Source organism: Anticarsia gemmatalis, chromosome 15 (assembly GCF_050436995.1).
Source record: "Anticarsia gemmatalis isolate Benzon Research Colony breed Stoneville strain chromosome 15, ilAntGemm2 primary, whole genome shotgun sequence".
NCBI lineage: Eukaryota > Metazoa > Arthropoda > Insecta > Lepidoptera > Erebidae > Anticarsia > Anticarsia gemmatalis.
In genome coordinates, this window is record NC_134759.1 from 9,632,042 (window position 1) to 9,646,400 (window position 14,359).

General features: G+C 36.1%; 1 protein-coding gene across 3 annotated transcripts in view; it reads left to right on the forward strand.

The window, feature by feature from the left end:
- Window positions 1–14,359, forward strand: part of LOC142978938 (furin-like protease 2) — a 196,662-nt gene that overhangs the window by 115,725 nt on the left and 66,578 nt on the right. For all 3 annotated transcript variants that reach the window (XM_076123581.1, XM_076123580.1, XM_076123583.1), the window contains one exon: window positions 320–677. In XM_076123581.1, the coding sequence (XP_075979696.1) occupies window positions 516–677 (162 nt within the window). In that variant the 5' untranslated portion in view covers window positions 320–515. The remainder of the gene's footprint in view (window positions 1–319; window positions 678–14,359) is intronic.

Below are 14,359 nucleotides of genomic sequence, written 5' to 3' on the forward strand. Positions count from 1 at the left end.
TTAACTTGTTCGCGTTTGTGCGTCCGCTTATTGCGTTTTATCTGGCGCGTGATTTGCCGTGGTGCCGCCCGCGCTCCACCAAATATGTTTATCGCGCCCTAAATTCCCCTTTATATTTATGGAGTTCGTTCGAACGTAAAAAATAATGCTAAATAAAGAGCGGAGCCGCCGCCGCCGCGGGAGTTACTCTTTATTAAAATTTAATATCTCTCAAGCACCTTTTGTGTTCGAGAGCGGGTACACGTTACAATTAGAGAGAGCCTTTTAATTAAGTCCTTCGACGTTAAAGCCTAATTTAACCGCGCTCCTTTCGTTTCAGGTAATACGAGGTGGGATGACACAGTACTCGAACGGGTCAACGTTACAGACGCATACCGTGAAGTTTTAGTGCGAGCGTGCTCGAGTTAGTGTGTGCGTCCTTATGTCAAGCACTGATAGTAGTTAAACGAGTGTTGCGAAGCATTGTCGTGTGAGTCGCAGATGCGGTTGTGATTGTGTGTCGTCGAATCTTTGTCATGGTGACGTCATGGCGCGCGCTGGCGCTGCTGGCGGCGCTGCACGTGTGCGCCGCGCTCCCCGAGCCCGTGTACCACAACCAGTTCGCCGTGCACGTGCCGGCGGGACCCGAACACGTGGATGACATCGCGAGGAGGCACGGCTTCGTCAACCACGGACAGGTTAGTACGCTTACGCAACTCAAATTACTACATACCACTCATACGCTACGATATCTAAACATAATAGAGTAAGATCCCAGAGCTGCCAGACCTACGTCATTTTAGCAAAGCTGAAACTTTGAGGATTGTTAGTATAAAGGGTCTGTTAAGAGGTATGCACATCCACTACCTTGAAAGCGGGGCCGTTTCTGAGGTAGCGCGGAGTGAAGGTGCGTAAAAAACGACCCAACCTACGTCATAGTAGCAAAGTTGGTTTTCAGATATGTTATTAATGATATTATGTAGAATTAAAATTGACTATTGCCAGACCGTTTCCCGGGGCCATTACTTCTGCCAGACGCCTTAAATGTTATAAAAAAATGAGGTCAACTACGTCATAGTAGCAAGCCTAAATTTTATATATGTTATTAAAGGTACAATTTTAAGACCCCCTGTATGCGGACAGACCATTCCGCAGGGCCCTTCGTCCCCTAGACGCCATTAAACTTTCCCTATGAGTGCGAGAGTAAGAGCATTATTCATACGCATAAATGAAAAACAATTGAATTAAAAAAATAAAAATTGAAAAATTATTGAATACTAACTGACCCGCGCATCTTTGCTTGCGTCACTTAAGAGAGATAGGTCAAAATGTTACATAAACGGGTTATGTAACATTTTTCACTGGTGCTCTGCTCCTATTGGTCGTAGCGTGTTGATATATAGCTTATAGCTTTTCTCAATAAATAGGCTATCCAACAGTAAAATATTTTTTTATTCGCACCAGTAGTTCCTGAGATTAGCGCGTTCACACAAACAAACAAACTTCTCAGCTTTATAAAATTAGTATAGATTAAAAGTACTTGGAATGTTTAGGAAGATAAGTAACATTATTTTGGGAATTATTTTAAAAATAGATATGGTTTACACTATTCACAAAAATTATGAAAAAAAAATTGTAGTCATTCATCATCATCATTATCTGAGCTCTTACTTCCCTCATCAAATTGAATATTTAAATCATCTCCACCATCGTCTTCATTGTTACTTGAATTCTCTGTAAAAAAAATGTAGGTAATGATGTTGAAAACAGTTACAAGTAGGTATATTGAAATAATTTATAGTTAAAATAAAATACCTAATTCGTTTTCAAGTGATTCGCTTACGAAACTTGGCAATTGGTCACCATCAAACCACTTAAAATGATAATGGTTATCCTTTAGAACCCACCCTTTATTTGCTGGGCTTAAAATGCTAGGACGCTTCATATGAGCATTACTCCAGACACCCGCAATATAATTTGCTCGTCGAAATTGTTGAAGCAATTCAGATTTACAAGGAGGTAAATTACTTGCGTCGAATTTTTTAACATTTTGCCGGTGGAATTTCTCATTCACATCGCCGACTGTATACGTGTTAATGAAAAGTTGTAGCCGTGCAGCATCTACATCAATTAATCCGGGAACATTATATAACTCGCAGATAAATTTTTGAATTACATCAAATATATTTTGTTCCTTCGCTTTATCAATAGATTAATTCAACTTCTCCGAATTGAACAAAAGCTTCTTGATATTCTGGCGATTTCTTTAAAATTTTAAATGGTCTGAGCTGATACTATAATGTTACTTATCTTCCTAAACATTCCAAGTACTTTTAATCTATACTAATTTTATAAAGCTGAGAAGTTTGTTTGTTTGTGTGAACGCGCTAATCTCAGGAACTACTGGTGCGAATAAAAAAATATTTTACTGTTGGATAGCCTATTTATTGAGAAAAGCTATAAGCTATATATCAACACGCTACGACCAATAGGAGCAGAGCACCAGTGAAAAATGTTACATAACCCGTTTATGTAACATTTTGACCTATCTCTCTTAAGTGACGCAAGCAAAGATGCGCGGGTCAGTTAGTATTCAATAATTTTTCAATTTTTATGTTTTTAATTCAATTGTTTTTCATTTATGCGTATGAATAATGCTCTTACTCTCGCACTCATAGGGAAAGTTTAATGGCGTCTAGGGGACGAAGGGCCCTGCGGAATGGTCTGTCCGCATACAGGGGGTCTTAAAATTGTACCTTTAATAACATATATAAAATTTAGGCTTGCTACTATGACGTAGTTGACCTCATTTTTTTATAACATTTAAGGCGTCTGGCAGAAGTAATGGCCCCGGGAAACGGTCTGGCAATAGTCAATTTTAATTCTACATAATATCATTAATAACATATCTGAAAACTAACTTTGCTACTATGACGTAGGTTGGGTCGTTTTTTACGCACCTTCACTCCGCGCTACCTCAGAAACGGCCCCGCTTTCAAGGTAGTGGATGTGCATACCTCTTAACAGACCCTTTATACTAACAATCCTCAAAGTTTCAGCTTTGCTAAAATGACGTAGGTCTGGCAGCTCTGGGATCTTGGTCCATAACCAATTTGGACGCCATTAAGTTTCTAAATTCAAATTTCGAGCGTTTTCTTTTTATTAAATGCCATAGAGAAAAGAGTGTGGGCGACATCGGAGTTGTTACGTTGCCAAAAGAAATCCATTATAATTAAAGCTGGAACGACTTTGTCTTCATTAAGTATTTTCTCGTTAGTACTTTATTAGGGCTGAAGTATTGCCGCGTAGTAGACTCTTAGGATAATTAGGTACATTTTTTTTCAATATCTCGAGATAAGAATGAAAAAGTATGGCTTAAAAAATACTGTTTATTCATTAATTAAAACTGGTGAAATAAGATGTTAGTTAACATAATATTTTTAAAACGCAATCATTATTATGACCTGTTATCTAATTCATATGTCGCCCCCTCCTTCTAATGTAATTAGAAAAGGTTATCATGACATTCAATCGTCCGGATAAAATACACGTTGACAAAGTGAGGGTAAAAAAGTTAATTACAAAATGTTCACGTTATTTAGACCGTGAAATGGTGATTATATCGTAATCAAATGTAATATCAATTAATGGAATTGATTCTGTTGACTTACACCAATTAGAGGCACGAATACGAGTACTATACGAATCGAACTGAGTGTTCCTTGTCGAAAAAAAATATATAACTCTCTTTGTAAAGGTCCGATCGTTCAATAATCAAAATAATATCGAAAGTTTCAATGGATTTTTAAATCTTTTCGATAAAGTAAATTAATTATTGATTAACTATAATATTCTGTTTACGCTGTTAATTATATCATAAAGTTTAATGGAGTGTGCACGTCACGTACCTATGGTGAAATTTATTGGGTATCTATAGTTTAATAGGCATTAATGCTTGCGTTAAAACGATCGAGCAACATGTATATTTCGTGGGACATACTCGTAATAATATGCTGGATAAAGTAATTTTCCTCTGTTTTTAAATTATTTTGTATCTTCGTTCGATATTGAAAATTCACGGTATTAACTGATTCGCAAAGATGTCTTTAGATGTCGATTTTTGCTACTACTCAAATTTATGACTCGAAATTGAAAATAGTTTGGACATATGGTACATTTAGTTTATACTCAGTGCCGAACGTCTATGCCTATCTCTCATATTAGTATACACTAATATAATTAAATACAGTCATCGCAAAGGTATTGTTCTAAAATGGCAGGATGTTATGATACGCCTGTTCATTAAGAGATTCAATTCTGTTGCTCTTAGAACCTTGTAATATTTTAGTTAAGATAGGTATGTTTATGTTGTCGTAACTATATCCAAGTTGTTCGCGTGACTGTCTGTCCGGCGGCCGTCCAATTAAGTTTTCTCCAGTGATTAATGGCTCCTTACTCTGTAAGGTTTAGTTTACGTAGTCCAAGCGTTTTTGTTTCAAACTACCTTCAAGTTGTTTCACTGTGGTGCTGGAAACGCTGGCCTCGGCAAACGACTGATATCTTAAGATTATGCATTCAGTCTAGAATTATATTAGCTCTAGTCATCGCAACTGAGGCAAATATTTTTGTTAATAAATTAGACGCAAATTAAACTGCTATAATTATTCCTATAAAATAGACTAGTTGGCAAGGAAGTACTTTAACAATCATCATAAAACTCGTTGGTTGATATCTATCTACAGTCTAGATAACTAGAAATTCAATTAAGCAATATACAGGGTGTCCCATAACTCAACGATAATCCGAGACAGGATGAAAGGCCAAGTCATACCGGTTCCAGGAAAAATAAAAAAAAAATTCCATGTCACTTAGTTCAGCAATAATAGACATTTTTCAAAAAAGTTAAAATTCCACACCCTTGCTCGCATTTTCAAGTCCTGTGATCACCAATGTCACAATTTCGCTGTGTTTTTTTGAATTTCGTAATCTTCATTAAATATGCTATTAATCGTAAAACAAATTTATGCACAAAACATTGTTAATTTCATAAAAAAAGTTAAGTTTTAGTGAGTCATGGTTCACAAAAATATCGTTAGTTAACTTTGACGCTTCATATTGAAATAAAATTGTACTACACTACCCTTGGCAAGTTATTTCAAAAGTTGGCGCATTTAACCAAGATTTCAAAATAGTGCAACACTTGCCACTTTTCTTTCCATTAAAAATGTTATTTTTATTTGAACGAAGAGTATCCTCGCAGATGGATCGGACGCAGTGATTAAATTTTATGACCTCCTCGTTCTCCCGATCAAAATCCAGTAGATATTTTTGACTGTTAATGCATAAAAGAAAAAGTCTATTCGACATCAATACAAAATCTATCAGAACTTCGCCAGAAAATTGACACAGCGTCAGAGAAAATAAATGCAAGGAATTTTGCTTGACTGGTGCAAAGGTCTTTTGTAAGGCGTTGCAGAGCCTGTATTCGTGACAGAGGAAAGCAATTATTTTTAGTAAAGAGGTAATTGAGTCATTCCATAACCAATATTTAATGTTAAAAACATAATAGGTAATAATAATTTAAAAAAAAAAACAATGAACGAACCATCATTCTTATTTAATTATTCTCCTTAAACTAAAGTAATCCGAATTGTTTTCCTCTGGCACGAATACAGGCTCTGCAACGCCTTACAAAAGACCTTTGCACCAGTCAAGCAAAATTCCTTGCATTTATTTCCTCTGACGCTGTGTCAATTTTCTGGCGAAGTTCTGATAGATTTTGTATTGATTTCGAATAGACTTTTTCTTTTATGCATTCCCAGTCAAAAATATCTACTGGATTTTGATCGGGGGAACGAGGAGGTCATAAAATTTAATCACTGCGTCCGATCCATCTGCGAGGATACTCTTCGTTCAAATAAAAATAACATTTTTAATGGAAAGAAAAATGGCAAGTGTTGCACCATTTTGAAATCTTGGTTAAATGCGCCAACTTTTGAAATAACTTGCCAAGGGTAGTGTAGTACAATTTTATTTCAATATGAAGCGTCAAAGTTAACTAACGATATTTTTGTGAACCATGACTCACTAAAACTTAACTTTTTTTATGAAATTAACAATGTTTTGTGCATAAATTTGTTTTACGATTAATAGCATATTTAATGAAGATTACGAAATTCAAAAAAACACAGCGAAATTGTGACATTGGTGATCACAGGACTTGAAAATGCGAGCAAGGGTGTGGAATTTTAACTTTTTTGAAAAATGTCTATTATTGCTGAACTAAGTGACATGGAATTTTTTTTTTATTTTTCCTGGAACCGGTATGACTTGGCCTTTCATCCTGTCTCGGATTATCGTTGAGTTTTGGGACACCCTGTATACACGTCTGATAAGGCTCTTGATCAAGCCATGCGTAATGCGTGCACATATAAAGCTAATCGTCCTCAACGCCTAGCCGCGCGGCTAATATGTACGCAGGCTACTGTCCCATTCAATTACGAGAGATGGATTGACGCCCTGTCAGTCGTATGAATCTGTTATTCGGTAGATTGTAATCGATGTAGGCAGCCAGCCTAATTGATAAGTCATTAGTGATAGACACTGCCTCTAAGACAATACAAGGCTTACGTAGTACGCATAATTCTATTACGTACTTCAAGCTTCAACTATTTCAAATATGAGTTCTGTTTTGGAGTATTTAAGTTAAAAGTAATTAAATTACAGTAGTTTGTATTACACAGGATGTGACAATCTCGCGCAAAAAATAGTATTTCAATATATTATTTATTGCGCGTTGTGGACATGACGGAACATCAAACAATTAGTGGACATAAAGTGCAATCAGACCAGAAACTACGATCTGTGTCACCCACGTCTTAATGACGTGTAAGAATCTACTACACTTGGTGCAACTAGCACGTACATATTTCTACTATAATAAGCTCTTACATTACAGAATAATATTAGACAAAAACAGATTTATGTTAAACTACAAAACCTTCAAAGTAATACTCTACTTAATATTCCAAAATAGAGTCGGGCGTTATTTATATCGTTGCCTAAATTCGTTTTAATGTAAAACATTTTTTTATTTCCCCGCTGGTCCTAATTTATCAGAGCGGTGCGAGGTTCCAATTAAGTACAATCTATATTTAGGTAGGTAAGTGTCTGGTGACAAAGGACTAGATGAAATTAGCCAGGTATAAAGATAAATGGGAGATATACTTTCGTAACGAATGGCTTTTAGTAATATATCGACGCAATCTGGAGGTTAGGCCTTTTAGAAGAGCTTTTTGTTGAAGAAGCCGATTGACCAAATCTCTAAATTATCCATTGGATACACTTGAGTAGCATTCCGTGGAAAGATTGCTATTTCATAAAAAGTTTGCTTTCAAAGTTTGCTGTGATGGACATCTATCATAATATAATATTAAGATTATTAAGTGACCAGTTTCGTATGTGATAGTTTGATAAAAAATAATAACATTTATTTTACCAAGAACGCTATCGTTATTCTCTCTTCTAAGAAAATAATAATTTCGATGACAACAATATTGTGTGTTGTGATATCTCAATTACAGCCTAATTATGTCGCCCCAATGAATAATCGTTTATATTCATATATTAATTATTTGTTATGATATTTATTCGTGCGATACAGTAAATATGCTATTACTGATATATTTCCTCTTTTGCGTTTCCTTTTCCTCGTGTCGTATTATGTCTGGGGCTGATAAATGATGTCGTTAATCATACTAATATTATAAAGAGGGAATTTCGTTTGTCTGTTCTCTTCTAAAAAATAAGTGTTATCTGATTAGTACTGCAGTTTTACATAAAAAGTCTGCTAAACCAATCTGCGTCCATGACTACAATTTAAACTGTATTATCGAATGCTTATCACTATCGGTAAATGCATTAGTACCATTTTGATTTATAGTTCTATAACAACTGGCTTATCGAAATGCCACAATTTAAGTCGTTTATTTCCATCAATTTATTTCGACTTAGATACCAATCAGAGAATCTGATAAAGCTTAGAGTGATTTATTGCGAGAAGAACCTTCAAACTTTACTTCAACTAAAGTCTTCTACGTTTGTAATTCTATGTGCATATCTGCTTTATAAGTCCTCGCAATACTCAGCCAGCGACGTAGCAGCTACTGTTTGTTTCACTTCTTTGCTGCACAAAACTAAACTCCACGGAGTTTTAAAGTATTCATTCGCGTCTCGTGCAGCATGAGCGGCATCTTGTAACTTTTTATGACGTCCGGGCGTTTTACTAACTTTACCGTATACCCATTTCAATGTCCATACTCGTTTCAATCTTCGAACGTTACAGCGATGCGATCGCGCCGACCGATCTCAAATGTCATGCGCTGTCCAAAAACTGTTGACGCCAACGTTTTCCCAAATTAGATTTTTATCTCCAATGCGAACCGATGATCGGAACGAATGGAATTGAATTCGAAACCGGGAAACGTATCGTGGAGCAGGTTGAGTGCTCAGCTCCCGGCTCAGCTGGGAATAACCGGCGAGTGTTCCATGAAACACATTTGAAACATTTCCTGTCGCATTATCGACTGTTTGACTCATACTATGAGAACATGTATAAAGAGATACGCACTCCACGTCTTGGGAATGGATCTAAGGTAACTTGTGTTTTCGCTTCTATGTTGCATTATTAATTCGACAGCGGCATGCTTAGTTATTGTTAGTATTCAGTGCCTCGCCATTTTGTTGTTCTGCGAATCTCAAAGTAATCATTACAGATATACATTTTCCTTGACAATATATTAATCAAATTCCCTCTAGACTTGAAACTGTTTTGTCTCTATAATGTATAAGCTCATAAACTGGCTCTATTCTCGAAATCAAATAATTTACGAACATGTCATAACAAAAAAGTAGCCCCTTACAAGCGTATAAGGTAAACCAAATAACCACGTGGCTGTTTGTTCACTCAGTACAAAACATGGGAATTGTGATCCACCCAAAACAGGGTCGGCAAGCTAATTCCCCACCAACAAGCAAAAAGATTTGTAACTGGATATCTAATTTACTCGCAGACACAAGAACGTTTCTTGTCTCCCTAACTCGAACAAGTCGTTAACGAGGGAAAAACTCTGTAGAAACTTTAATTTGGATCGTAAAAAGTGTTCATGATGCGAAAATAATAGTTTTCACTTACTCCCCTTTTTTATTAGCGTTCCTGTGAAATGTGAAGACGAGGCAATTTTTTGTGAGCTTCATTGCTAGTAAATTGAATCGAGAGAAACTTTGATGCTGTTTAGACTTATTGATATTTCACTATCAGTGTTTCCCAATAACAGTAACTGTTTGCTAACGAAGCTTCAATCATGGAAATAGTATTTGCATTTAATTTAGAATTTCAAATAGATATTCGCATGACAGGCGGAATCAACGGCTTTATTTCTATTACAGGCCGAGCTGATTACTTAGGCAGCCTAAAATTATGTGAATACTAACGGCCATGCTTTAGTGAATTTACCGCGTTGCTTTACTCTGTGAATGAAATATTTACTTAGTAACTCTCTTCATTTCGTACCGTTGCTCGTGAGATTATGCTTTCATTATTTTCTTCTTACTATGTTTCTAGAAAAAACTTTTGCCGTTTTATTGAAAATGGGTTATTATATTTATTAGAGGTAATACTTACGCAAACGCGTGTAAAAACAATCTTGTGGGGTAAATCTTGGTTGCAGGAGTGTGAGTGTGAGCTCGACGCGGGCTGGTGTGCGCAAACACTTGAGTGTGCTGTCATTGTCGAGTGTAAGTGTCGCCAAACACTCGCTCTATTCGTGAGACGTCCCGAACCGCCTGTGTTTGACGTACTCCGCCAAATCGACCTACGAGTACCCTCAGCGTGTTGTTGTAGCTAACACTGTTACATCGACAACACACTGCCTCAAACGTGACACTGTGCCGTAATGTGTCATCTAACACTAACACAATTCTTAGCCAACACATAATTTAGTTACGTAGTTGGAATACTTCGGAGCACGCGCGCACACACGTCATAAGTTAAGGAATGATTAAGGGGGTTTTGATCGAATTATTGCCGAAAGTGTTCCGTTTATCGTCGAAATATTGTTTCCTCTCTGTGTTTGTTTAATATTGAGTACATATTCGTATAGATTTGCACGAAGAAAATCTTATAAATTTTAGCTTACATCTTCCTGGTAGTACAAAATTATAATTTATCTATCGTGACTTGATTATTATTTTTTGTTCTAAACAACTTAAATGATCAAAGTACCAGAAGTAATTGTATTACCATGTCAAATCATTTAGGAAAAAAACTGAGCAGCAACGTTTAGAGTTTTTGTCGTAGCTTTATTATTTAGCTTGCCAATTAATGAAACTGCCCTAAAAAGTGGAGGCACTAAATTGGAAAAACAAACTCCATTTTTTCTTTTTATTATTATAGGCACTTCTTCGTTTGAAGGTTAGATCACACTAGACACGTGAAGCTTATCGTATGGCTTAAAGCAGAAGAAAAATCTAAACATCACTCACGAAATTACTTTAAGAAGCAATATTCGCTGTGTAACAGTAGAGGAATATCTATATCGTCACCCGCTCTTCCTAGTTTTATCTCACTTAGCGACACAGACACAAAGGTCTGTCGTCCATATTTTATACGACGTACAAAAACGTAATACACTCTCACTTACTTTATGTGTAATCTTGTCAAACCGTCGCTCTACATACAAGAGGATTTATGACTGTATTCCTTCGCCTATAACTCGTGGCACAGCCGAAAACCACCACTAAACGTCGCGCGTTTACGTTAAGTTTGCGTTTCGCGTCACGTAGTGCCCGTCGATGGCTCTCAGAGGAGGCCCATTCTTCCCATTCGTTTTATAAGTATTCAATAGTGTTCACACTTTGTACGTATTCGGCAAGATGAGATCGTGACTCAGTAGGTTGTTTACTCGTCGATTTAGACATGTTTGCGCCGTAAAATTCGAGAGAAGAAAGAATAAAGACTTCATGTACGTTACATGCGAACTAACTACGTGATTGATTTATTGTAGTAATTTTTGCTTCACGGCCATGATTTTACTTATGTATAATTATGACATACGCGGAAATAGATGATTAAACTTCTATTTACTTACTATAATTGGCGCTATATAGCGTTATTCCGGCCAAAATATATTTACACAGAATCCTTGGCTTACTCACAAACACTTGGATTAGGGAACGTATGTTTAAAGGGCTGACCCTTCTGAGACTTAAGTATTGGGCGAAGACAAGTACGCAACCAAAAAAATATGAGCTATTTTGGTTTCGGGTGTGGGGACGGTTTACCTCAAAACGTTTGGTATATGAGGGTTGATGTTATTGTTTATAAGTGATTTTTATTATAGATTTATTTGTATTTATAGTCACGTTTTATCAATTTTGCCAGAAATTTTGCTTTGAAGTTTCAAACCTAGATTAAAGTGAGTTACATAATAGAAAGAGTCACGTTTTTGTTAACGCCATGTCTATATAAAACACTTTACTAATTATTCTTACTTTTTTCGCAAATTATCCGCACTTCTTTGTTTGAAGAATAATGTTTTGCTCAAGATATACTACAACGCATAAAATAAAAGATAAAATACAGCACACTTCTAGCATGAAGCACATGATATTATGTGTAAATAGTGAGCACTAATACTGAGCCGTATCTCGGCGGCGAATAGACAACCCCATCATTTTCCGCGAGGGTGGTAAGCGGCGATTAAGGGATTATATCAAGAGCATGGGCTACAACGTTCACCTGTGTATCTCATAACTTGCTACTGCGATTACGATTCCGGCTGCTATATGAGGTGACTGTTCTCTATGAGGGTGGAAACAATTCCGTAGGCACGTGAAAACCCCCTCGCTTAAACTGTGTTGTGTTTGAAGCGTTTTTCTGTCTGAGTGTCTTTTTCATGGAAGCAAACGATTTGCGTATTTTATATATTTTTTATTCAATCAAATCATCAAATTCAAATTCATATGGTTCTGCCATTATACTGCCTGTTTGATAATGCAATGTGAGGCTGAGTGAGATTTGCATCGCATGTATTTGCGACCGACGAAGTTATTACACTGTTTTCCTTTAAAAAACATAATTAAGCAATAAACTGACTAAAATAGTCAAACCAATTATGACAAAAGGAAAGATATGTTGTGGTTGTTTGTTAGTTATTTCCTGTATGGGGGCTGATTCCATCATATTGTAATTTTCTTCTAAATGATTGTATCGTGTTAACAAGTCATAAAAGTAAATAGCACTATATGATCGATAATGCCCGTTATTGACCCAGTTTATCGACCACACATCCAATTAAAACAGTTGACATGTTACACGTTGTAATTTTGATAATTTTCGGTGTTTTCTGTTAATTATTACTTTGGAAATGTAATGTTTTCCACGATATAATAGTGTTAGAGGCCGATAGAGCTGCAGTTATACGTATTATTAAGTTATAACGATAGCAGTAAAGTTTGGGAATTAATTTGTTCAGTAATGTTTGGTATTAACAGTGTTTGAACTGGCGAGGTCATAGACCTTGATCCACGTGTATTTGTGTGTAGAATACTTGATTGAATTCCACGAATAAAACAATAAAGTAAAGGGGTAATGTATATAATTTTCTATATGACTCCAATCACGTTAAGACTTAGTCATCAGAAGGCTTTTGCTACTTCATATTACGTACATTAACGTCTGCCTAAGTTTCGTGCCCTAACAGTGGAGAACTATAAAGTTTTACTCCTGTAACAATTAGGAGACTTGTCTATACGTTTATCAAACTACAATTTGAACTTGTGAATCAGGACGAATTAATGTAAACTAACCTTTACCTAGGGTAATCATTTGACTACCCCATAGGTGTTTCTACAACTTATTTGTATTTTTTTTTATTAGATCCTTGACGAGTTTCTTCATCGACTTGATTTTTATAAATTTATAGTTTTTGGTGTCTTCATTTTAAGCTTTATTAATAAAATAAGTACTTTAATTTTACTTAAGGTTTAGGTTTTTTTTAGAAGATGCTATAAATTATCTTTAAAGGTGTACAAAATTTTCGCGTTCTTCGCAAACTTTGTATCGAATATTGTTTCAGTACAATTATGAAACAAGGTCGTTCAAAAACTATTAAACAAGTTATTCATTATTATGGCCACAACGTGAGTGGTTTATTACTTGGCGCAGTAAAGTGTGAAGCTATGAAGTTATTAATTATGCTCGCTAATTGCGTTCAAAACTTGCCCTAATGTGTTGTTCAAGTTATTTATGTAGTGGTGAACTTGCGCGATCGATGCTCCCACCGCAAAACTACTCATGTTGCTGTTCTGACCTTATAATACATGAGGGAATTACCTAGGAAATGACTATATGCTCGTGAGGTTCAAATTGTTTTCTGTTTTGAGATAATGGCTGACTTAATACGACGTCTTTCGACTTTAGTCCCTTCGTAGGGAGTATACAAATTTGTCCTTACAAACCACAAACGCCAATATAAGCTTACGTATTAACCGCTAAATAATTATAATCAATTGTAATTACTAGAAGTTTTAGCCGCCGAAAGAGTAAGTAACCCGTTGACTGTTGACTGTATTAGTTTACCCAAAATGTAGCGCTAGTTTTCAGCAAATTTTTAATGGAAAATTTTATCAGAATATTTTTAAACAATATTTTTAAATAACGCGTTTTTACCGTAAAGAATCTAAGTATTATGCAGGTAGAAAGAACGGTCGCAGTTGTGGTCGTCGCCTTAATATGTAGTTACGTTCAGTGTCTCTTAGTGTTTGGCTATTACGGGGATAATTACATTATAATGCACTACTAGCGAAGGAAAAATGTTAGGAATAAAAATAGTAGAGTATTTTTAAGCGATTTTTAGAGGTAGTGTAGCTTAAAATTACATCTGCTAAATTATACCTTAATACACATGATGGTAGGTTTTTTGCAATAAAATGTGGCATTTATTAAAACTACCTGCTTGTTACAGTTGGTAGTTATGCAAGGCAACAGAGAGAGATCCAATATTTTTATTTGGGTTGTTGCAATTAGTTGTAATTTATAAAAGTACGATGTAATTGACGCAACCGCCCGTCATGCTCCAGACTATGCACACATGAGGTACTATTATGTGGTTTTATCTGAATTTACCATCACATTAGCAAAGCGGCGATGTGTCATCACAATCGACGCCTTGACATCGCGACAGTGCATACTGTATGGTGCGCTGAGACGATGTGCCGCTGCGCCGTTGCGCCGAAGTCGCGCCGACGCTCTTTGAAAGACATAATGTAATATTCCTTTCTCAAATAGGAACAGTGACAGGTGTGCGCAGCGTACACTTGA